This window comes from Archocentrus centrarchus, chromosome 5, assembly GCF_007364275.1.
Source record: "Archocentrus centrarchus isolate MPI-CPG fArcCen1 chromosome 5, fArcCen1, whole genome shotgun sequence".
In the NCBI taxonomy this organism is placed as follows: Eukaryota; Metazoa; Chordata; class Actinopteri; order Cichliformes; family Cichlidae; genus Archocentrus; species Archocentrus centrarchus.
Window position 1 is genome coordinate 13,190,753 of NC_044350.1, and position 21,268 is coordinate 13,212,020.

At 40.2% G+C, this 21,268-nt stretch overlaps 4 protein-coding genes across 5 annotated transcripts; 2 read left to right on the forward strand and 2 right to left on the reverse strand.

Annotated features, from left to right (window-relative positions):
- Positions 1-141: 141 nt before the first annotated feature.
- On the forward strand, positions 142-2,489 carry LOC115780492 (cytidine deaminase). The gene is made up of 4 exons (XM_030729710.1): positions 142-453; positions 1,162-1,273; positions 1,682-1,739; positions 2,002-2,489. Exons 1-4 carry the CDS (start codon positions 267-269, stop codon positions 2,140-2,142), a joined length of 498 nt encoding a protein of 165 aa, XP_030585570.1. The 5' UTR covers positions 142-266; the 3' UTR covers positions 2,143-2,489.
- LOC115780491 (dnaJ homolog subfamily C member 16-like) lies at positions 2,442-12,855 on the reverse strand. The gene is made up of 15 exons (XM_030729709.1): positions 12,431-12,855; positions 12,177-12,243; positions 11,942-12,087; positions 11,377-11,552; positions 8,972-9,156; positions 8,608-8,712; positions 8,103-8,261; positions 7,744-7,874; positions 7,315-7,492; positions 6,884-7,066; positions 6,662-6,738; positions 6,291-6,371; positions 5,869-5,964; positions 4,109-4,279; positions 2,442-4,000 (listed from the first exon to the last, which is right to left on the reverse strand). Exons 1-15 carry the CDS (start codon positions 12,616-12,618, stop codon positions 3,529-3,531), a joined length of 2,415 nt encoding a protein of 804 aa, XP_030585569.1. The 5' UTR covers positions 12,619-12,855; the 3' UTR covers positions 2,442-3,528.
- A 1,425-nt stretch (positions 12,856-14,280) lies between these two features.
- On the forward strand, positions 14,281-17,565 carry b3galt6 (UDP-Gal:betaGal beta 1,3-galactosyltransferase polypeptide 6). 2 transcript variants are annotated; one of them, XM_030728512.1, is made up of 2 exons: positions 14,281-14,556; positions 14,937-17,565. In XM_030728512.1, the coding sequence occupies exon 2, from the start codon at positions 14,942-14,944 to the stop codon at positions 15,959-15,961; it is 1,020 nt and encodes a 339-aa protein (XP_030584372.1). In that variant the 5' UTR covers positions 14,281-14,556; positions 14,937-14,941; the 3' UTR covers positions 15,962-17,565. The 2 variants fall into 2 exon arrangements, with proteins under 2 accessions (XP_030584372.1, XP_030584370.1); XM_030728510.1 differs by having other exon boundaries at positions 14,932-17,564.
- Positions 17,566-19,242: 1,677 nt separating this feature from the next.
- On the reverse strand, positions 19,243-21,022 carry LOC115780970 (protein FAM107B). Its single transcript, XM_030730440.1, has 4 exons — positions 20,953-21,022; positions 20,620-20,776; positions 19,848-19,992; positions 19,243-19,697 (listed from the first exon to the last, which is right to left on the reverse strand). Exons 1-4 carry the CDS (start codon positions 20,972-20,974, stop codon positions 19,599-19,601), a joined length of 423 nt encoding a protein of 140 aa, XP_030586300.1. The 5' UTR covers positions 20,975-21,022; the 3' UTR covers positions 19,243-19,598.
- Between the last annotated feature and the right edge of the window lie 246 nt (positions 21,023-21,268).

Sequence of the window (21,268 nt, forward strand, 5' to 3'; positions counted from 1 at the left end):
ACAAGAAAAATTTGAAAACTGGTTGAACAAGTGAGTCACAGTTAAGTCACAGACTTGCCCAAACCCTCCCTTTTATGACACATCTACACAAAAGTCACCAAAAGGACAGCACTTCCCGTCTTTATGATGGCACGCTGACATTCTAGTGAGCGATTGGCTGCCTTTACCCTCTCCCCTTTGCCTCTGTCCCATTCACATTTAAAGCTGAGCTACAATAGGCTCACTCACTGACTTAAAAAGACATCTTAGAAAACAAAAAAGTAACTATGGCAGGAGCGGGGTTCAACAGGGAGGTGATGCATATCGAGAATAATGACTCTAAACACATTTCCAAAGAAGAAGTTGCAAAACTGATTCATCTCTCCCAGGAAGCAAAGAAGCAATCCTACTGTCCTTACAGCAAATTCAGAGTCGGGGCAGCGCTGCTCACCTTTGACAACCGTGTGTTTACAGGTAAGTCTCCTGTGAAACTTCTCATTTTTGATGGACAGGTGTATACAGTATGAGGCTTTAAGGGTTTTAGGTTTGGGGTGAACATAGAAGCAAGCTCACTGGCTACTATTTACTATTGTATGCATGCTGTTAAAAAAAAACAAACAAACAAAAAACATGACAGTAACCTTTAGCATAATTGTGACCTGAAAAGTATGAAGTGAAAGAAGGGAAGACATGAGAGCTAAATTTGACATTAGTTTGATTGGAGTTTTGTCTTGCTTCACTGTTAATGATTACCTGACAGTTCAAATGTCTGGACTTGGTGCAGAAAACTCAAATAAATCATCCTCAGCTTTTTTTATTCAACAACTAAGTTACATCACATTTCTCAGAGGGAACAAACACACCCATGAGCTAAGTCAGCCTTTTTGCATCACCTGCTTCAACAGCACTGTAAACACTGAGCGGGATGTCAAAGCACTGTCAACAGTAAAGCAAAGACACAAATGTCTGGTCACTGTCAGTGGACTGTAAAGACCTTGGCAAGTCACGTGTTCCTCAGTGGAAATGTCTGGGTGGTGGCGGTTGGGGGCAAAAGGTTGGCAAACAGCTGTAACTCTAAAAGCCAAGATAAATAAACAAGCGACCTCTTTCACAATGGGAAGACCCCCTTTTTATAGCACATATGCTTAAATAATCCCATTTCTACTCTTGTCTCTTTGTCAGGTTGTAATTTGGAGAATGCATGTTACAATCTGGGAATGTGTGCTGAGAGGAATGCTATTGCAAAGGCAGTGTCAGAAGGGCACAGAGATTTCACGGCCATTGCAATTGCCAGGTAATGTGCACATATAATTAACACACACTGTAATCTGGGGAGTTCTGTTTCCACAGACACCAGCATCCTTCCTGTTCTTGCATAGTCGGAATCCATGACTCACTTCACATTGCATGTCTTTGTGCATGGCGCTAAACAGTAAGAAAGAGTCAAACTACCCATGACTTCCTTGTATTGTTTGACTGGGAAAAGATAGTGAGAAAAAAAAGCCAAGGGACGTAATGGTATGAAACAGCTAAATAGTAGTAGAGAATTTAGCAGACAGTCAAAATACTACTGTGACATGCTGTCACCAGTCCTAAACATTAAACAGAAGCTGAGTCTTTATACATTTCTTATATAAGTAAATGACTCTTTGTCTATACTGACATTTTGTTTTCCTGCTTCATTTTCTCGCCCTTTCCTCAGCGATATCAGTGACCAGTTCACTTCCCCATGTGGAGGCTGCAGGCAGTTCATGAGAGAGGTATTAACTCCATCCATTTTGGCTTGGCAGCTTTCTTTAAAGGAACCTGTAATCTCTAATAAGTGACTGTATACAGTACACAGTAACCAGGTCACACTTCACTCTAAGCAATATTTATACTGCCTTGTAGAAGCTTTTGTAACAAATAAATTAGAAGGTGCTAGTTTCTTATTAAACAAACCTTTCAGTGTGAAACACTTGAATATCCTGTATGCTGTCTAATGTATGAATTCAGCTCATTTCTTTCCCGTTTTCTTTACAGTTTGGATCACACTGGGATGTATACCTCTCAAAGCCTGATGGCTCGTACAAGAAAATGTCTGTGGAAGAGCTTCTGCCGGTCTCCTTCGGCCCTGAAGACCTGACCAAGGAGAAAGTGCCTTACATTCCTAATAACTACTGAGCCCGTCTTCTAGTACGAAAACACATGGGTATCCATGACATGCAGTGTACTTTAAACACATACTGATCATTTATTATGTCATGCAGCAGTTATATTTATGGTCAATATTTGTTGGTGTATTATTTGTATAATTGTAAACAATGTTAAATATTTAAGTGTACTCTAAATACCAAGTTATACTAACAAGTCTAGAAATAGTGCATCTCAATTAGCCACCTACCTACCCCCTTGTATATGATGAACATTGTGTAGATAGAACAAAAATGTAGTGCAGTTAAAAGAAGCACAAACAACAGATGTCAAACAGGTCAAACTTATCCACACACTTTAATAAATAAACCATTTTAAAAAGAATTTTAGTTACAGTTCATTTTATACAGTTAGATATGGACATAAACAACTTCCAAAGGACATAGAACAAAAAAAAAAAACAAGTTGCAGTGTACCACAAGTGTTATTCGTTGAAAAGTAAATTATTTCATTACAGAGACGTGGGTGATTTTTATGATGTGTTTTTAGGTCTACTTATTCCATGCATTAACATTTGCTGTGGTTAAAAGGGCCTAATCTTAAAAGGGACAAGTATATGGCATGATTTATTTTTTCTCACTGATTCAAAGTAATAAACCAAACAGATAAATTGGCCTCAAACACCTACTAACAAGGTGCATTTCACCTAGCATGTGTTTGAGGCTGATTTCCCTGTTAAGTGGATGGTTTCTGTATACTATGCTGTGTAAGTTCTATTTTTCTCTATGCCTAGAGTATGAATGTGATGTCAGATTATAAAGAGTGAACTAAAGTACAAAAATCAAATTCAAGTGAAGGATCCTACAAGTCCACTGAAACAAATCATCTGTAAATTCAGTGCAACAATTGCAATTTGCATGCCATCATTAACCTGATCTCAAAGAAAGCCTCTGTGGAGCTCTGATCACATGAACCAGAATTTTCCATCAGCGCGACACAATGCTAAAAGGCCAAACTCTAGAGACGTGTTAACTGCTGAAGCAAATTGCAGAGGCTTAATGTGGTTTAAAGTCCCTAAGTAGAGAGAAATAAACTGCACATCTCCCATGCTGTATGACTTCATCTCATGATTGCACAGAAACAGCTGTGAAAGGAGAAGCAGGTTAATTCACACACAGCGCTAGCTAGAGCTAACGTCTGAGCCATGATGCATACGTGGATGTAAACATGTGAACCAAACATGTAAGAATTAGCATTCTGCTGTTGGAACACTGGGTTTCAACAGTTCAGTGGCAAACTACATCTGCAAAAGAGAGCTTAGAAATTTTTAAGAACTGCAACTTCCAATTAAGTTAGCTTGATGAAGTGTTTAAATCAGGAGACAAGACCACAAAGAGTAATTTTCTTACTTCAACCTCAACCCTCTGCAGTGGTGTCATCAAGTGTAGGCCATGCTGGGACATGTATCCTGGGCAGGGTTCCCTCCATTAGCCTCTCCATCCACAGTCCCAGCCTGTCAAGCTTATGGTGAACTTCTATGCTAGTGGCTCTGCTGGAGCCTCTCCTGGAGCCAGACCCATCCTCCCTGGAATGGGATCGCGAACGGGAGTGTGAGCTAGACCTGGACCTGGAACGGGACTTTCTCCTGTTGTCAGAGAATGAGGTGTCAGAAGATGAATCACTGCCATCGTCCCCTGTGAAGACAGGTCTAAAGAGGCAGAAGTATTTCTTGTGGCCATTGAGGGCCAGAACATAGCCCATGTAGTTGGAAGACTCCTCTTCTTCATCTGAATGGCTCTGTGCAGCATCACAAGCTAAGCGAAGGAGTGATGGCATCCAGTGGCGATGCTTATCAGCGTTGAGGAAGGAGAAGTGGAGGGTCGGAGACCTGCAGATATGTAGCCAAGAGGTCTAGGATTAATAGGTGGAAATATCGGCACAATACAAAATCTTGATATTACTTTCAGCTAATAGAAAGTAAAACCTCAAGACTTACCCAGAGAAAGAGAAAACCTCCTTGGCAAATTTCCTGAGCAAAGCACTCTTCGAAGCATTGGTGAGCACCAGCACAACATTGATGTGGCCAGGCCTCAGCTTGACGAGGTTACTGGTGTATGTAATGTCTGTTAGCTCTGTCACCTCCACAAAGTCCTTTTTTGGTGGACGGCTGCACAGACCAATAAGAAAGTAAGAGGGTAGAAAAACAAACAGTGAAGCAAAAAAAAAAAAAAAAAAAAAAGAACTATTTTCCTGTAGTTTATGCCCATATACAGCAATGTGCAAAAGACTTGAGCCACCCATCATTTCTTTATATTTTGCTTTCAAGGAGCCAGACTTTCTTTTAGTGTTTTAAAGTGGTCTTGAGCAATAGTTCTCCAGTTTTTCTTTGGACATTGGCTGCTTTTTCACTCATTTTCAGTCCAGTCCAGAGTGTTTTTTTTTTGTCTGCTGAACCACACTGACCTATGAATCATTATAGTATAAAAATAGTACCTAACTTAAGGGACGAAACAGTGCTGTGTATACACATAACAGACAACTTGGAGCGAAAAAAACCCCACAATTTTATATTACATCTTTGGGCACTTTGGGCAAAAAAATCCCCCAAAACAAAACAAAAAAACCAAAACACACACATATTTGTTCCCATTTATTTTGTTGAATCTATGAAAACAAGGACAGAGATAACACAGTTTGACAGGCATGAAACAGCATTTTTGCACCAAAAAGGTGATTCCCAAAGAGCTCTTAGCCAAAAACTTGGCATATGGTGTGCAGTGTGTCCTTAAAAAAATAAAAATAAAAATTGAGGAAACTGGACAAGATGAGGACAAAAGAAAAAGTGACAGATTTAAAGACTACAGGAGACAAACAGTATCTGAAAGTCATGTCCTTAAGAAATAGGAAACAAAATCCAGCAAAAACCGGACACGGGACCTGAGTGATACATCTGACCCTTCAGTTCATCGATCTACTGTCCACTGAAGGGTCATCAGGAATGATCTCAGTGGAAGGGTGGCTGTCAAGAAGCCATTCAAACAGTGAGAAAAGGCTGAGGTATGCCAACATTACTGAAGCAGTGTGGGATCATCTTGATAGAGAACAGAACAAAAGGCAGCCAATATTCAAAGAAGAGCTTTGGAATGTCCTTCAAGAAGCCTGGAGAACGATTCCTGAAGACTGCTTTAAAATTACAAGAAAGCTTGACTAAGAGAGTCTAGATTGTGCTCAAAAATAATGCTGGCTGTACTAAATATTAATTTTCAAGGTCATTAGAATTGTACAGACTCTGTTTTTGCCTTATATACTGTATTTCCATGTGTGTTTGCACATTTCATAACTTACTGCACCTATTTCCCATTTTACTAGCAAAACATAAAGACAAGTGGGGTGGCTCCAGACTTTTGCATACTACTGTACACATACAGTAATTGTTAGAAAAATATTTTTATCTGCAGCACAAAAAGCAACTCAGTATTTATCAATTTCTAACAAGCTGATACAGCTTTGTAGCCAATTTTTACACATGCCAAGGGTTTTGATATTGAACTGAGAAACTATTAATCCATAAACACTATTCTACTAGGTCATGTGTAATGGTCCACAGCAAGATAAAAAGCCCCTAAACTTCAAAATATGCTTTAAAAACCATATTTCAGGCATTTTGTGTGTAAATTCAGAACACTCCTTCCAATTTCCAATTAGTGTCACTCATGGAAGGTATGGGAGTCTATCTTATGCTCATCATTACCTTACCTTGAAGTACTTGCTCTGCTTGATGCATCATCCTCAGTTTGTGGCTGATCCTTTGGCTTTGGCTTTGGCTTTTGGGGTTTGCTCTCCCCTGGCTCACTGAAAATATACCAGAGAAAGAAAATCATTAGCATGGACACCAAAAGCTCCTTCATCTGCCAACCAGTCAAGTTTCAGTTTGCATGCATATCTGTCCAGGCTCATAAAACATGCCCCTCTCTCTCTCTCTCTTTCACTCACACACACAAAAATCTGGCAACACTGAAAATCTATAAAACACACTGTCACTAATTTGGCACGTGATAAAATTAAGTAGTGTCACAACAATCCTGTCTGTGTGTTATGTTCTTAAATAATAAATAAACTAAGAAGATGATGTCAGATCCAAAAGTGCCTCAGACAAAAACAGGTTCTACCTGTCTCACCTGAATGCCTGAATGATGACTGTGCCAAAAACAATGAAGAGAGCTGAGAAGATCAAGGACAGGATAGGCATCATCTCTCGCCTTGCAGAAACAGAAAAAAAAAAAAAAAAGGAAACATACAGGAAAAAAATCCAATGCACAGCTCACAGTTTTCATGTAGCAATTAAGTCTCTACATGCATATACACTTTTGAGGAGGTGGATCACCGTTATGACGAAACACACCAAGTATGTACTTACAGAGCCCCCACCATGAACGTGATTCGGCTTTTTAATCATTTCAAAAATATCAGCAAAAAACATTGTTCGACTCTCTTTTTTTTTTTTTTTTGCATTCAACTCAGCAGATTGCACGGGTCAGTATTGTCTTACCAATTTGAGTAAAGAAGGTCATCGTATATTTGAAGAACATAATCATAAGCAGCATTCATCCACCGAATAATAAAAATCTGAAAAGGGGAAAACAGAGACATCAATGCTACAAATAAATAAAAATCTTCCATTTCAATTAAGTGCACCCTCAGATTAATGTGTACATGCCGATGCAGAGCCAGCTGGCAGGCTCATAAGTAATGCCTGTACGCTGGCACTTACGGGGGCCATCTCGTTGTTGAGTTCTGGTAAAGTGGCGTCTGAAGTCAGATACGTGGGATCCTTCTGAAGGAGCTCCAGCTGTTCATGAAGGTGAAACTTGTCTTCCTCACTGCCATTCCAGCCACCACTCACAGTGCGGTACAGGACCTTACCAGCCTGGCTCCGCCTCTCGAGAATCACTACCTGTCAGTGTTAAAGAGGACTGTGGCTGTAATTTGAGGCGCTGCACCATCTCTCGACTGCACATATTGGTAATGTGACACATCATATCGGACAGATCCTCACATGTTGTTCTGGATAAATGAAGAAGGTTTGCCAACAAGTGCAGGCTGTCCCTGATTTTTGTTTGTAGCGATAATGGACAGAAAAGACTTAAGATTTAAAATGATAATTGTTGTAAAGTATAGACTGTGTGTGTTTTGACCACTGACCTGGGGTGAATGTGTTCCCTGGTTGTGGAGCAACGCCTGACAAAGAGGCTGCTGCTGACGCTGGTAGACATAAGCAAACCGCAGCACATCTTTGCTGTTAGCTGAGGCAAAGTCCAGGAAGGCCTTATTGCCTGGAAGAAAGGCTGAGTCCTCCCCTGTGATCAGCAGCACACAGTACCTGCAAACCACTCACAGTCAACTCCCCAGCTACAGCAGCAGTCAACTACACAACCTTTGCATTACCATTGTAATGACTGTCCAACTACTCTGTTTGGATTTCAGTTATGAAATTTTTATTTTGCTTCTGACAGACTTCGTTCATTTTATCTTCCTTTCTACAACTTCAGCAGTGTCGGACAAGAAGCATGAACGGTCTTAATATACAAGACGTCAGCCTAAGAAAGATTTTAAGTGCACAAAATGTCTTACTTCCTCCGTCGGTGGAACTGCTTGACAGGACACAGCTCATCAAAGAGCTGCTGGCTGACCAGTCGTGGCACCTGCAAGAACTTGTTGTTTGAGATAAACTCATCCATGATCTGTCGCTTCATCCCTCTGGCCTGATTAAAAAAATAAATAAATAAATAAAAGTTTAAATCTATCCTGTGGATATACACACACGCATACACACACACACACACACACACAAGCATTGAAACTGTGATGATTTAGGCAAAAATAAAACTTTCGTTAAACATAATTTAGGCCACTATTTTAAGAGGGTGATGATATATACACATTATTACCATAAGATGGTAGATCTAGGCTGCAGGTTATTCATAGTGTACCTGAATGATGTCAACAGGCTTCTCTGTGTCTTCCTTAAACAGCAGCATGGTCGGAGCGTATGTGTTTATGTTGAACTGCCGCACGAGCCTGCTGCTGTCTGTGCCACCCTGGTCCACAAAGCCGAAACGCACATAATCTCTGAAGGCGAATGCTGCTAACTGAGGAGTGGAGTGGAAAGATTAGAGCCTGAAAGGGGGCTCAAGACATGTTAAGCATGACTAAACTATCTAAGGTGAAAATAAATTAGCTGAAATTATGTGAGGTATATAAAAATATAATCAATGTATTTGGAAAAGGAATGATTTCAAGAGGAAGAGCTGCTAAAACAGGGCACTCGCTGTCAGAGTCGAATTTCTTTGCTGTTGTGCATTTTTTGTTTGCACCACATGTTAACATATCAATATTAACCAGGAGATGAGTCAAGCTGAACAACTCATTCCGTTTTCCATCAAAATATTTACAAGCAATCACTGATTACATTAAACAGATGTGTGCATCTCCTACCTTGTAGAGCAGGGGAACAATGGGGACTTGGTCAAACAACAGAAGGCTGGGCTTATTTTCCACATGCCAGTTACCAAGAAATGCCATGTAGTTGTCATCAGAGATCTGTAAAAACCGAAATTAGCTTTAAAAACAGACTTCTGTGCTAAAAATCAACTTTATTAGCAATCAGCATGTTTGTAATTAGGCCTATGTTTGCATCACAATCAGCTAAAAAATAAAAGCTATCATATTTATCCAAGTACAAAAAAATCTTTTGGTCTGTAAGTAATTACTAATCTAGAAACTCCACAGAAAATATGGGAAAAATCAGCTGATTAAAGTACACTTGTAGTAGTAGCATATTTGTGTCAGTTATAGTTACCTTCACCACCAGCTTCTGGGGCAGCAGATCTTCAACAAACTGTCGCAGGTGCTCTCGTACCACAGCCTGATGGAAAAAGGTCACTCTTCCATTCACCAGCCCGATGATGGAGGGGGCACGGTAAGCTCCCAGCTGCTTTGCCAAGCCACGCTCATAGCCCAGGTCTACAATACCAATGCCTACACCTGGAGTAAATATAACAGTAGACCATAACTGAGCCTGATACACTTTAGTAAAACAAAACCTCTACTGCACCAGAACTGAAGCAGTATCGGTAGATTTGTGATAATCCAGTAATTTTGCATGGTGAAAAATCCAACAAATACAGAGAACTGAAAGATAAAAGTCATAAGATGATATAAAATGGGAGTTAATGTCATTGCATGTTACAGTTTTTTGCTTCACTAACAACAAGGTGATGGATATCTTCTCTACACTCAAAGATATCTGTGGCTAAATCTGTTTATATTAACAAGAGATTTAAGCAATGTAAGTAAATTCTACTTTAACTCTTTCCCCCTTGCATGCCTACTGGGGCCAACCAATGTCTTCTGTTCTGAACTGAGGAGTTTCTGTCATATTTCAGGCCCGCTTCCAGAAGAAAATGACTGGGTGTGCATCAGGAGTTAGCCGGGGTGATCTCTGCCTATACAGCTAACTGGGGCTACCCTTGGAAAAACCAAGAGTCTTTTCTAATGGCCGTCAAACCATGTCAGGTAGCAGTCAAATACAGTCCAATACAAATAGCTTTATCTGTCTGACCTCAGAAATAAACAGAGACATGACTCTGCCTTAGGTGCGTTCATTAAAGTGGTCACTAAGAGTATTCTCTTTGGTGATGCTAAGATTAGTGCGAATACTGTGAATACTGGACTTAAGTTCATCAGTCTGCAGAAATACTACAACAAATGGATAGTAGTTTCTGCTGAGTGCTTACCTACCCAATGTGACTCAGAAAATGACCCAAACAGTACAGTACTTAATACTGCTTTAGCAACAGGAGCTACAAGTTCAATACTAACCATGCTCAGACTGTCGGGCTGGGCAGGCACACATCTTCCATCCTTACTGAGCACTGGAGTCTCCCAAAGCTGTTTCCTGAGCCAATTCCTGCATGGTCTGTTCACACGTGACTATCAGACCATCTGTACTCAACCACCACTGTTAAGTTCGCAGATGATTCAGTGGGATCGTGACTGACAACAACGAGGATGCATACAGGGAGAAGGTCACTTGGTATTAAAGATCACAAATACTAAAGAGATCATTGTAGACTTCTGAGCTACAAAGTAAAACCACACATGCGCCTCTATACATCAATAAACAGGCCTCAGAGAGTGTACCCAGCTTCAGGTTCCTGGGGGTCACTATCACACAGCACCTTTCCTGGGATGAAAACACCTCAGCAGTTGTGGGTAAGGCACAACAGCACTTTTACTTCTTAACAAAGTTAAGGAGCCCCCCCCCAACAGCTGCTGGACAACTTTTACAGGCATATAAAAGTTGACAACTTGGTACAGTAGCTGCACCAAAGCTGAGGAAAAAGCACTCCAGCATGTTGTGAAAGGAATACAAAACATCAGTGGAGCAGAGCTACTGTCTTTGGCACATATCTACATCACTCACTGTGTGAAGGGGGCCAAACAAATACACAACGACGCTACACACACCTTAGACACCATTTATTATGCTCCTCCCATCAGCATGTCAGAGCTATCTACACACATACAGACTGAAGTTTCTCAAAAACTGTGGCACTGCTGAGGTCACTCTGTCAGTATCTCATGTACTCATGTTATGTCCAATTTTACACATTTACATCCTTCAAACACACATATATATTTATATAGCTATATGAATTATTTTATCTACATTTTACAACTCGTGCAATCATTTTGCACTCTGTCCAATACTATAATACTGCAGATGCACCCACACGCTTACTGTTTCTTTTTAGGAATGTTAGTCCAGTATTTTTTAATAATTAATGCTTCTTACATTTCATGTTATTTTTGAAATATGCGTCACCATTTATCTCCTATTTAAATGTTCAACATATCATAGGAGGCTAGTATAATTGTAATGTTGTTATGCTTGCACAATGACAATAAAAGTATTGAATCTTGAAGGAAAGCAAGAAATTCCTGTAAAACAGTTGTGATATCCATTTGGCAAACTGAATGCAGATGCCAGTTGTTCTCATAGCAAGACAGTTGATCCAGACTAACTGTGCTTCTAATTAGCAGAATTAAATCTCAACTATCCACCTCTGCTGCTACATTATCATAATACAGAGTTGATTTCTTCCCTTTGTTTTACGCTTTGCTTTAAGGAACCAAGTATAACAATTGAACCATAATGAATAATTAAAGAAGTGGAAGGTTAGGGCAGATTGATAGCCTTACCTAAAGGCTCCAGCTCCTGCACAGTCTCCTTCCACACTGGCTCGATATGGATGCATGCAAAGCACCACTCGGAGGTCACTTTGATTAGATATGGCCTCTTGTGGCTGTCTGGAAGGACATCGCTGTTAAACTGTGCATGGCGAAGCATGTACTTGCTGTCAGCAAAGTCTCTGTTTCTGGAAGACAGAGAGAAAAATGGGAAGTGTTTTAAGATCTAGCCTACAGGATGCTGTCAGTTACAGCCTGAGAGAAAACTGTAACTGGTCACTTGTTCTGTACTAGTGTAAAACAAGTGACTAACTTACCATACTAGTAAGTACGGTGTTGACACTTACTAAGAGGTAGAGATCGTCCTCCAAAAAAGAACATGGTAATAAAAAGGCTAACAAGAAAAACAATGGTTCACAGGATCAAATGTTTGCTTGTCCAAATTTATCTAAAAAACATGTGATGTTATTACTTTTTCCACATGAATCTATGAACTGTACTGAATATATATACATATATATATTTTTAGTTTGCAAACGCAAAGAGAAGGCCAAATTACTCTGACAATAGATAATACCTGGGGAAGTGAAAAAAGGACTCATCAAAGTAGAAGCTGTTGTGAAAGCTGCGGAAACCTCGATGCTGTGACTGGCCAAAGGGTTGGTTTTCCTCCATCTGCCCATACCGGTCAAAGTTGGACCTTCGCTCCTCATTTGACAGGATCTGCATGCAAAACAGAACAAACAGCAAAGGTTAAAGGACATTAATGTTTACATGTCACGTTGAAATTGTGAAGATGCATTTTCACCCACCTCGTATGACTTAGAAATCTTGATAAACATGTCCTCAGCGTTAGGGTCTTTGCTTTTATCTGGGTGCCTAAAAAAATGCCCATTATAGATTACTAGCAAATTCACAGACGGTTAGATAGCGTTTTGAAACAGACCTACTAGTAATGGGTTAAGCAGTCAGCAGCAGCATTCATGTCAAATGTGAAATGCACACTGTCAACTGCCATCTAAGATGTGATGGCCTGACATTAGGGGACTGGCTGTCAGTCACTCACCATTCTCTGGCAAGCCTCTTGTATGCCCTTTTGATTTCTGTTTGACTGGCACTCCTGCTGACACCCAGAATTTTATAGGGGTCATATTCAGAGGTTGTTTTCACCAGCTGTGCACTCAAAATTAGCATAAAGATGGCGACAAAAACTGGACATGTCCCAGGCTCCCGGCTGGTCTTCCAAACCCTCATCGCTTGTCTCTGTTCTCGTCCAACAGTAACGTCAGTTAGCTACCGTACTGTCCAGAGAAGTAACGTTAAACAGCTCTCCTGTGATAGACAGATATATAAAGCTATGTGTTTACATGGTCAGCCATGTTAACTCTCTGACTGCTACGTTTAACCAAACACGACATTTTAGTATTTCACAACGACGAGGCCATTATTACTAGGAAATGATGGACAGTAGCAAAACCTCGGTTTCATGCCGGCGACGAAACAGTTAGTTTCCGGTTAAAACTTTCAAAATAAATTCAAATGAAGCACTCCCAAAACAAGAAAATTTTTTGAGCAAAATGCAGTTTTTAAATTATGATTTAATTTATTAAGGGGAAAAAGGTTATCCAAACCTACCTGGACCTCTGTGAAAAAGTAATTTCTCCCTTAAATCTAATAACTGCCTGTGCCACTCTTGGCAGCAAGAACTGCAATCGAGCATTTTGAATATTCTGCAAACTGAGGAGACCAAACCTTTTGGAAGGTTTGTGTCTATTGTGGTGGTAGTGTGATGGTCTGGGGCTGTTTTGCTGCTTCAGGATCTGAATTCTGCTCTCTACCAGAAAATCCTGAAGGAGAATGTCCAGCCACAAGTTTGTGTCCTGAAGCTCAAGCACACTTGTGTTATGCAGCAGGAAAATAATCTGAAATACACCAGCAAGTCCATATGGCTTTAAAAAAAAAAAAAAAAAAAAAAAGGGTTTGGAGTGGCCTAGTCAAAGTCCAGACTTAAATTACATTGAGACACTTTGGCATGACCTTAAACAGGCCGTTCATACTGATAAACACCTGATTATAGTTCTTCCTGCCAAGGGTGACACAACCAGTAATGTAGGTTTGGGGTAATTACTTTGGATCGCTTTTCCCCTTAATGAATGAAATCATCATTTAAAAACTGCATTTTTTACTCAGGTTATCTTTGTTGAATATTAAAATTTCTTTGATGGTCTTAAACATGCAAGTGACAAATATGCAAAGAAAAAAAGAACAAAGAAATCAGATTGGGGGTAAATACTTTTTCACAGCACTGTATATGAAGTGACAACTACCAGATGTGTCATAGGTACACTCTTAAAGCTGCAGTGTTCATTCCTAATAAAAGCATGCTCAGGTTGCAATTTTTTATTAATCAACTAGTAGCTTCTTCTGGTTGTGTCTCAGCCTGCCGAGCTCTGCACAGAACATATTGCCTCACACAGACCTAACCATAAGAGACCCAGCAACGATTGTTCTCAATTTCCCAAAGGACGCGCTTATATTTTGAAGCAAACAACACAACATCCGGTCTGCGCGCCAAGCTGGAGAATGACTAATACGCATGCTCCATTTTACAGCTGTTTTCCTCATTTTCTTCTGTCTAATTTTACTTTTTCCTTATGATTACAACTGCTAAAGTTAGCTCTCTGAGCTCTTTTTGTTGTTTGTTGTTTTATATACCTGTAATCATTGTGTTATATCAGCTCTGGGGAAAATTTGCCAGATTTAGTTGTGGTGTTTGTCCATTTGCTTATGCTCATTTAAAAAAATAAAAAATTAAATGAAATCAGTATAAGCATGTCTTTTTTGTCATTTTTAACCCCTCGTCCCCCGGGGTCCACTTCCGTTTCCTCTGCGTCACGGAGACCCAGAAGTACCAATACTAGGAGGCAGACAGAGATTGCATTGATACCTTGTGTGCGGAGCTCCTAGACAGAGGCTGCTTATTGTAACCCAGGCTGACCCCGTTAAAAACTAACCGGTTTCCTGCCTTCCTCTCAATATGAACTGGCTTTGTGCGTTTGCATTCAGGACAGTGAGCTTACAAAGTGCGCAGATGGTCTTGTCTCGGTAGCTATCGCTAGCTCTGCAAAGCTGCTATCAGTGGTCCGCTCCAGCTGTATCATTCACAGCACAGACACGCTTTAATTTGCTAAGGTAACTAACAAATCTTCTTTAATTCATAACTGCTTACGGCATCCCTGTGATATATGTGTATATATATATATATATATATATATATATATATATATATATATATATATATATATATATATATATATATATAGTGTACTGTTCAGCTACTAGGTTTAGGAACCAGGTGATGCTGCAGAATCATGGATGAGCAAAAGAGCTGAGGTTACTTTGCTAATACGCTCCTTAGCTGCAGCCATCCAAGGCATAAAGCATCTTTGTGAAAAGATAGAAACACGCAAAAGCTCATTGCTTATTAACTTTTAGCCATATTTTCACATGCGTATGGTTGGAAGTTAAAAAACTATATTTTGAATCTTTTATGTTTTTTCACCCCAGAGTAGGCATCATGAATCTGTTTCGTCTGGTGTGCCGCCACAAGACAGCTCTGGTCATTGGCACAGTTTGCAGTTTTGCTGTGGTGCTTGTCTTCTTGGCAAAATGCACATCAGAAACCTTGAAACAGGGTCACCCCGATCCTCCAGGTCGAGCCCCGCGAGCCAGTGGTTTGCAGCCGCGTCCAGCGCAGCAGAATCCTCCCTCCACATCCAAAGACTTGTCAGCATTCCTCGTGGTCCTCATCACAACGGGACCAAAGTACACGGAGCGACGTAGTATTATCCGCAGTACCTGGCTCGCCAAGCGGGACTCTGATGTTCTGGCCATGTTTGTGGTAGGAACACAGGGCCTTTCCAGTGAGGACCTTCAGAATCTTAACACAGAGCAAGGGCGGCACAAGGACTTACTCTTACTGCCTGATTTGCGAGATTCTTACGAGAACTTGACACTCAAACTGCTCCACATGTACTCCTGGCTGGACCAGAATGTGGAATTCACGTTTGTCTTCAAAGCAGATGATGACACATTCGCTCGCTTGGACCTCATTAAAGAGGAACTGAAGGGGAAAGAGGCCAACCGGTTGTACTGGGGCTTCTTCTCGGGGAGAGGCCGAGTGAAAACGGCGGGGAAGTGGCGCGAAAGCTCGTGGGAGCTGTGTGATTACTACCTCCCCTACGCGTTGGGAGGTGGCTACGTGCTGTCGGCCGATCTAGTGCGTTACGTGCATCTCAATGCAGGGTACTTCAAGACGTGGCAGAGCGAGGACGTGTCGCTGGGTGCGTGGCTGGCACCAGTAGATGTCCGGCGGACCCATGACCCACGCTTTGACACGGAGTATAAATCACGTGGGTGCAATAACAAATACCTGGTGACGCATAAGCAGAGCTTGGAGGACATGTTGGAAAAACATCAAACTCTGCAGCGCGATGGCAGGCTCTGCAAGGAGGAAGTCAAGCTGCGACTGTCCTATGTGTATGACTGGAGTGTGCCACCCTCACAGTGCTGCCAAAGAAAGGATGGGATCCCATAATTGTTGTGTTTTCTAAAAGGCTGAAGTTTGCTTTATATCTATTCATGTCATCCAATCAGGAATGTTATTGGACTTCTTTCCTCTAAATCTCCATTGTTTTTCCCATTTAAAGTCATGTAACTGGTACAAGATATTATATGCATTGGAGCATACACACACAACACAACAAGGGTGCCATTCACTGTTTTTCTTTTACCAGGCTAAAGCAGCTTTAAGAGGTCTAAAACTATAATCGGCTTCATTTCAATTTTGTGCGGGTTTGACATGTTATAGCAGTGGTTGTGGGGTAAATATGCGGTTTGGGTGGAGAAAAAAGCCATGAAATAAGAGACACATTTTCACAAATCTGAAGCTGTGTTTCAAACACTCTTTGAGGGTCCACTTGTTATTCTCGTCTAAGTTTGACAACTCCATACCCGCTTGACACGGTGTAAAACCGAAATCACCCATTTTAAGCAGAGCTGCAGCTTTTATTATGATGTTCTGTACCAATTTTACAGCTTGAAATTGTTTAACTAGAGAACTGCCAAGAGATACTACCCTTCAAGTGTTTAATCAGAAGCCATTTCCAGTCCTCTTTCATTGTTGAGCTCCTTTAGGTGTTACTGTCAGTGCTTACCGTATCACCTTTTGGTGGCCTACTTCTCTCCACTGTCTGTGCGTAATCTTAATCTGCTGTACCATTTGCTAAATATTTCCCAGTACTATGAGGTATGTTTCAAGTTTATTTCAATGTAGAAGATAGTACAAAGAAAGACAGATTGTTAACCCTGCTATTGATGTCTACTTTTTTGTGAAAGCAAATTTTTTTGTATTTTATTTATTGTTAATTTATTCTGCAGCAAACACAACACACTTGTATTGATTCCGGACAGACGTGCAGTTGGTGTGGCTGTATTTAAAGTTTGTATTTAAAATATATTGGAGAAAATTCACATAAATCATGGTTGAGAAATGTTGACTTTTTAAATGCAATGCTTTTGTTTACCATTTATGGCACACAAGGTTTCACGTTGTTTATTTTTTATTTTTTCCTTATACTGGAACCTGTGTGAGAAGTTTGCGATGGTACTTACATTTCTGACAGCATTTTACAGTCGAGTTGTGGATATTTACTGTACAGAGACATAAATGTGAATGTTTGTTTGCAGCTCAGCACAGATTCACGAGTGGACTACCAGCAGGCACTTGGTCACTTTTGTTTAAGCAAGAACACTTGTTTTAATTTCCCTTAATCGTTATTCATCCATTGTCTGTTTTCTCTGATGTTAGGCTCTCAAACTGAAACCCGCCTTGTGATGTCAGTAACCTTTTCCCAAAACTTGTGAAATCTGTACAACAGCTTTGATTAAAGAGTAAGATATATTGGAGCACTCTAAGTGAAGAGTGCTGCACAAAGGGCAACATCCAAGCAAATTTTTTTTTTTTCCATTTTAATGACTGCTGTTACATCGCAGTGAATAATGACATGACTTTTCTCACTGTTGTCAGTAGCAGTTTTTGATTCAGTGCATCTCAAGTTTTCACCACTGTTATTTTTTTTTTATATACATGGTCAGCCACCCTGGATGTTTTTATTAAAAAATATATACATATATTATTGTCATGTAAATCGTCTACATCAGTTGTTTTTAATGGGGTTACCATACATTACAGCCAATTGCATACATAATGCCAAATTCTCTTAAAAAAAAAAAAAAAAAAAAAGGCAGGCGTTCTGCTAAGAGGAGTTAAAGTGCTGCTTTAATACTAAAAACTGGAAGCTGCCTGCCTGATATTGTAGGGTTTCAGAATTCATCACAGTACAGAAACAGCATTAGTGAAGGTTACAAATGATCTTCTTATGACCTCTGATAGTGGACTCATATCTGTGCTTGTCCTGCTAGACTTCAGTGCAGCATTTGATACTGTTGAACATTACATTTTATTACAGAGATTAGAGCATGCCGTAGCAGTGGTTTGAATCCGATTTATCTAATAGACTCGTTTCTTTATGTAAATGGGGAGTCTTCTTTGCACACTAAGGTTAATTATGGAGTCCCACAGGGTTCTGTGCTAGGACCAATTCTATTTACATTATACATGCTATTCTTTGGCAGTATTATCTATCCACAAAGCCAAATGATACACACCAATTAATTTAACTGCATGAATGTCTTAAAGTCATAAAGGCCTGGATGACCGCTAATTTCCTGTATCAAAATTCAGGTAAAACTTAGGTTATTGTACTTGGCCCTACAAAACACATTGTCTGACGAAATACTCTTGATGGCATTACCCTGGCCTCCAGTAACACTGAGAGAAATCTTGGAGTCATTTTTGAGCAGGATATGTCCTGCAATTCACATGTTAAATGTGTATGACTGCTTTTTTTTTTTTTTTTTTTTGCATTTGTGCAATATTTCTAAAATTAAAAACATCCTGTCTCAGTGATGCTGAAATGCTAACTCATGCGTTTATTACTTCTAGCCTAGACTATTGTAATTCATTAATATCAGGTTGTCCTAATAGCTCCCTGAAAAGCGTTCATCTGATCCAAAATCCTGCAGCTAAAGTACTGACAGGGACTAGAAAGAGAGCAGATTTCTCCCATATTGGCTTCTCTTCATTGGCTCCGTGTTAAATCCAGAATTGAATTTAAAATTTAATGCATTTAATCATTAGTCATTATTAATCTCTGGCTCTCTTCCACAGTGTGTCCTTTGCTTCTTCTCCATCCCTTCACCCTCAACCGGTAGCAGCAGATGACTGCCCCTCCCTGAGCCTGGTTCTGCTGGACATTTTGTCCTGTTAAAAGGGAGTTTTTCTTTCCCGCTGTTGCCAAGTGCTTTCTCATAGGGGGTCATTGTAATTGTTGGGTTTTCTCTGTAATTACTGTAGGGTCTTTAGCTTATAATATAAAGCACTTTGAGGTGACTGTTGTGATTTGGTGCTATTCAAATAAAATTGAATTGAATGGGAACCCAGGACCTCTGGGGGGGGGGGGTCCTACGGCAGTAGTTCATGTTCAGTTGAATTGGGATCTAGGAAGTTTGGGGCCTAGATCAACATCTTGGCTTTCTGTTGTGGTTCTGGAGTTGGTCCTTAGCACTTTTTGTACTGTGGTGGGGCTCATCATCCTGCTGCATCAGGATGTGCCATGCAAAGGGTGAAAAATGCAACAATGCATAGTTGGGCAGTGGTATACATCAAACTAACATGTAACCACATGAGGTTTGCCCAAGCTAAGCAAAATATTCCATTTGCATAGAAACAAAATGATCAGTGTGACCTTTCCCTTTATTTGCCAGTGGTTCTATTGCTGTGGTTGAAATCTGGACATGGGAGCAGATTTTGTAATTGCTTCTGCACGCAGGCTCCTAAAACTTATTGTTTTTTCCCTGTAATGAAATACTTTGCAAAATGGGAATTCTTCATGAAATTTGCAGGAGCCTTTTGCAGCTCATAACTACGACAGTTTATATGAGTCAGTACACTTGAACATCATTCTCAAAATAAATTTTGACTATACTGTTCTACTCTGAAATACATGCAGGTATCAGTCAAGGGCCTTGTTCCTTTCAGCTGATAGTAACAAAGAATAAGAATTTGTCTGGAATACAGATTAACAGTATGTGCAGATTTTCCCTGATCATCACTAGGAAGGATTTGGGATGTGCTTCAGGGTTTGTCGCACACGAACAAATTCTGGCACATTCTTCAGACTTTCACTCCTCTTCTTCTCCTCCAGCTCATACTGCAAGACAAATATCTGTTTGGACATCCTCCATAACACAATGATATTTTGGTCAACATGCAAATATCTAAAAGCACACCTTTCACATAATTCCCAGGATACTTATGTTACTGCTTTTTTGTTTTGTTTTGTTTTAATTAGGATACTTACAACTTGGATCCTTTGCCACCTTATACGTAGCTTCACCTCCAAGTCAGAGGGAGGGTGGAGAGCCAGCTCCTTCTGCTTGTTCTTCTGCCTTTGTATGTGTTCCAGTACACACAACAGCTCAGGCTTTCTTCTTGGCAGTACACCTCTGAATGCACAACAAAATACTGATAGAAGTGGTGTCTTGATTAAGACTACCAAAAATATCATGATACTACATTCTTGTTGGGCTACTTATCAGTAAATGCAGGCAGGTTACCAATAATACTACAGATCCTTTCTTTTACCAGTACCAGAAAGTAGGTCTTCAGTTAATAGAAATCATGCAGTCCCTGGATTATTTTGAGTTATCATAACATATGGATCAAGTGATGTGGAGTTCCTAGAACTCCTTTAGGCACCTCGGGTGCTGCTGATTGTGTTGCATAGGCTATTTTTGCTTTCTCAAACCTGAGAGTGAGAACATTTGCCCCCTGTTGAGGGATCAGCAGCGATCTCTTAACAGGGCATTTAACTTTTGACTTGATCCACATTAAACACCACCTAAGCATACTGTTAATCCACGGCTGCGGCGGCCCCGGCCAGCTGGATGAGGAGTAATCACACAGAGTAATAAAATATGTCCACTTAGTGTATTTCCAGCAAAAGGTACTAGAAAATAAATAGGGATCTCTGGTATTTTTAATTACTGAGGGTACAGAACGTTTAAGTATACATTGCTGAGTAATGTCACATTTGTGAAAAGCATCTGCTACCTGTATCAGTGTTTTCTCACCGTCTGTAACAGAATAGCAGCTCTTGATGAAGAGCTCTGTGTTGGTGGGAGGCCAGGACGGGATTTGGCAGCTTTCTGGGTTTGATGAGGTCACTCTCCTCCTGTTGTTGATTTTCAGTCACCTGGTGAGATGGGACCGGCCAGCACTGATGTCTGTCTGATACACAGGAAAACAAGCCAGGGCATTTTATTGAGTACACACAGTACTACAGCCTGCATTTGCAGCACAGCATTCATGAAGTAAATTAAAACTGGATTCTATTGTGCAAATGAAGCTCATGCATTTGTTTCTTTGAAGATCCATGAGTGACTTTCAGCAAACTTTCATCTTACCTCTTTTATTGTGAAGGCCCATTTTGTGTGGTACCTGAATGAACACAGGAGTAAGTGTGTAAACTCTAAAGTGGGGCATGAACAAAAGAAAGTGTAAAATATGCAAATTTATAAAGACAATCCTCTCGTTCATCAGCATATTTTTACACTTAATAAAATAAGTTCAGAGAGGTAAAAAAAAGGGTAAGTAATCAGTATTTTGTTTAGAAAATCACAGTGTTCTCTAGTTTGAATCACGTGCACCCTTCATTACTGATAATTATTTTTAGTACACAATTTAAAATGCAAAATATAGTCAGTGTATGACACATTTTTA

Coding starts and splice junctions, on each gene's coding strand:
- LOC115780492 (XM_030729710.1), top strand. CDS start 267: ATGGCAGGAGCGGGGTTCAACAGGGAGGTGATGCATATCGAGAATAAT. Junction 454..1,161: donor TGACAACCGTGTGTTTACAG/GTAAGTCTCCTG, acceptor TCTCTTTGTCAG/GTTGTAATTTGGAGAATGCA. Junction 1,740..2,001: donor GCAGGCAGTTCATGAGAGAG/GTATTAACTCCA, acceptor TTTTCTTTACAG/TTTGGATCACACTGGGATGT.
- LOC115780491 (XM_030729709.1), bottom strand. CDS start 12,618: ATGAGGGTTTGGAAGACCAGCCGGGAGCCTGGGACATGTCCAGTTTTT. Junction 8,713..8,971: donor CCCAGAAGCTGGTGGTGAAG/GTAACTATAACT, acceptor CGGTTTTTACAG/ATCTCTGATGACAACTACAT. Junction 5,965..6,290: donor GTCATCATTCAGGCATTCAG/GTGAGACAGGTA, acceptor GTATATTTTCAG/TGAGCCAGGGGAGAGCAAAC.
- b3galt6 (XM_030728512.1), top strand. CDS start 14,942: ATGAATCTGTTTCGTCTGGTGTGCCGCCACAAGACAGCTCTGGTCATT.
- LOC115780970 (XM_030730440.1), bottom strand. CDS start 20,974: ATGGGCCTTCACAATAAAAGAG. Junction 20,777..20,952: donor GGGCCTTCACAATAAAAGAG/GTAAGATGAAAG, acceptor CCTGTGTATCAG/ACAGACATCAGTGCTGGCCG. Junction 19,993..20,619: donor CTGCTATTCTGTTACAGACG/GTGAGAAAACAC, acceptor TTGTGCATTCAG/AGGTGTACTGCCAAGAAGAA.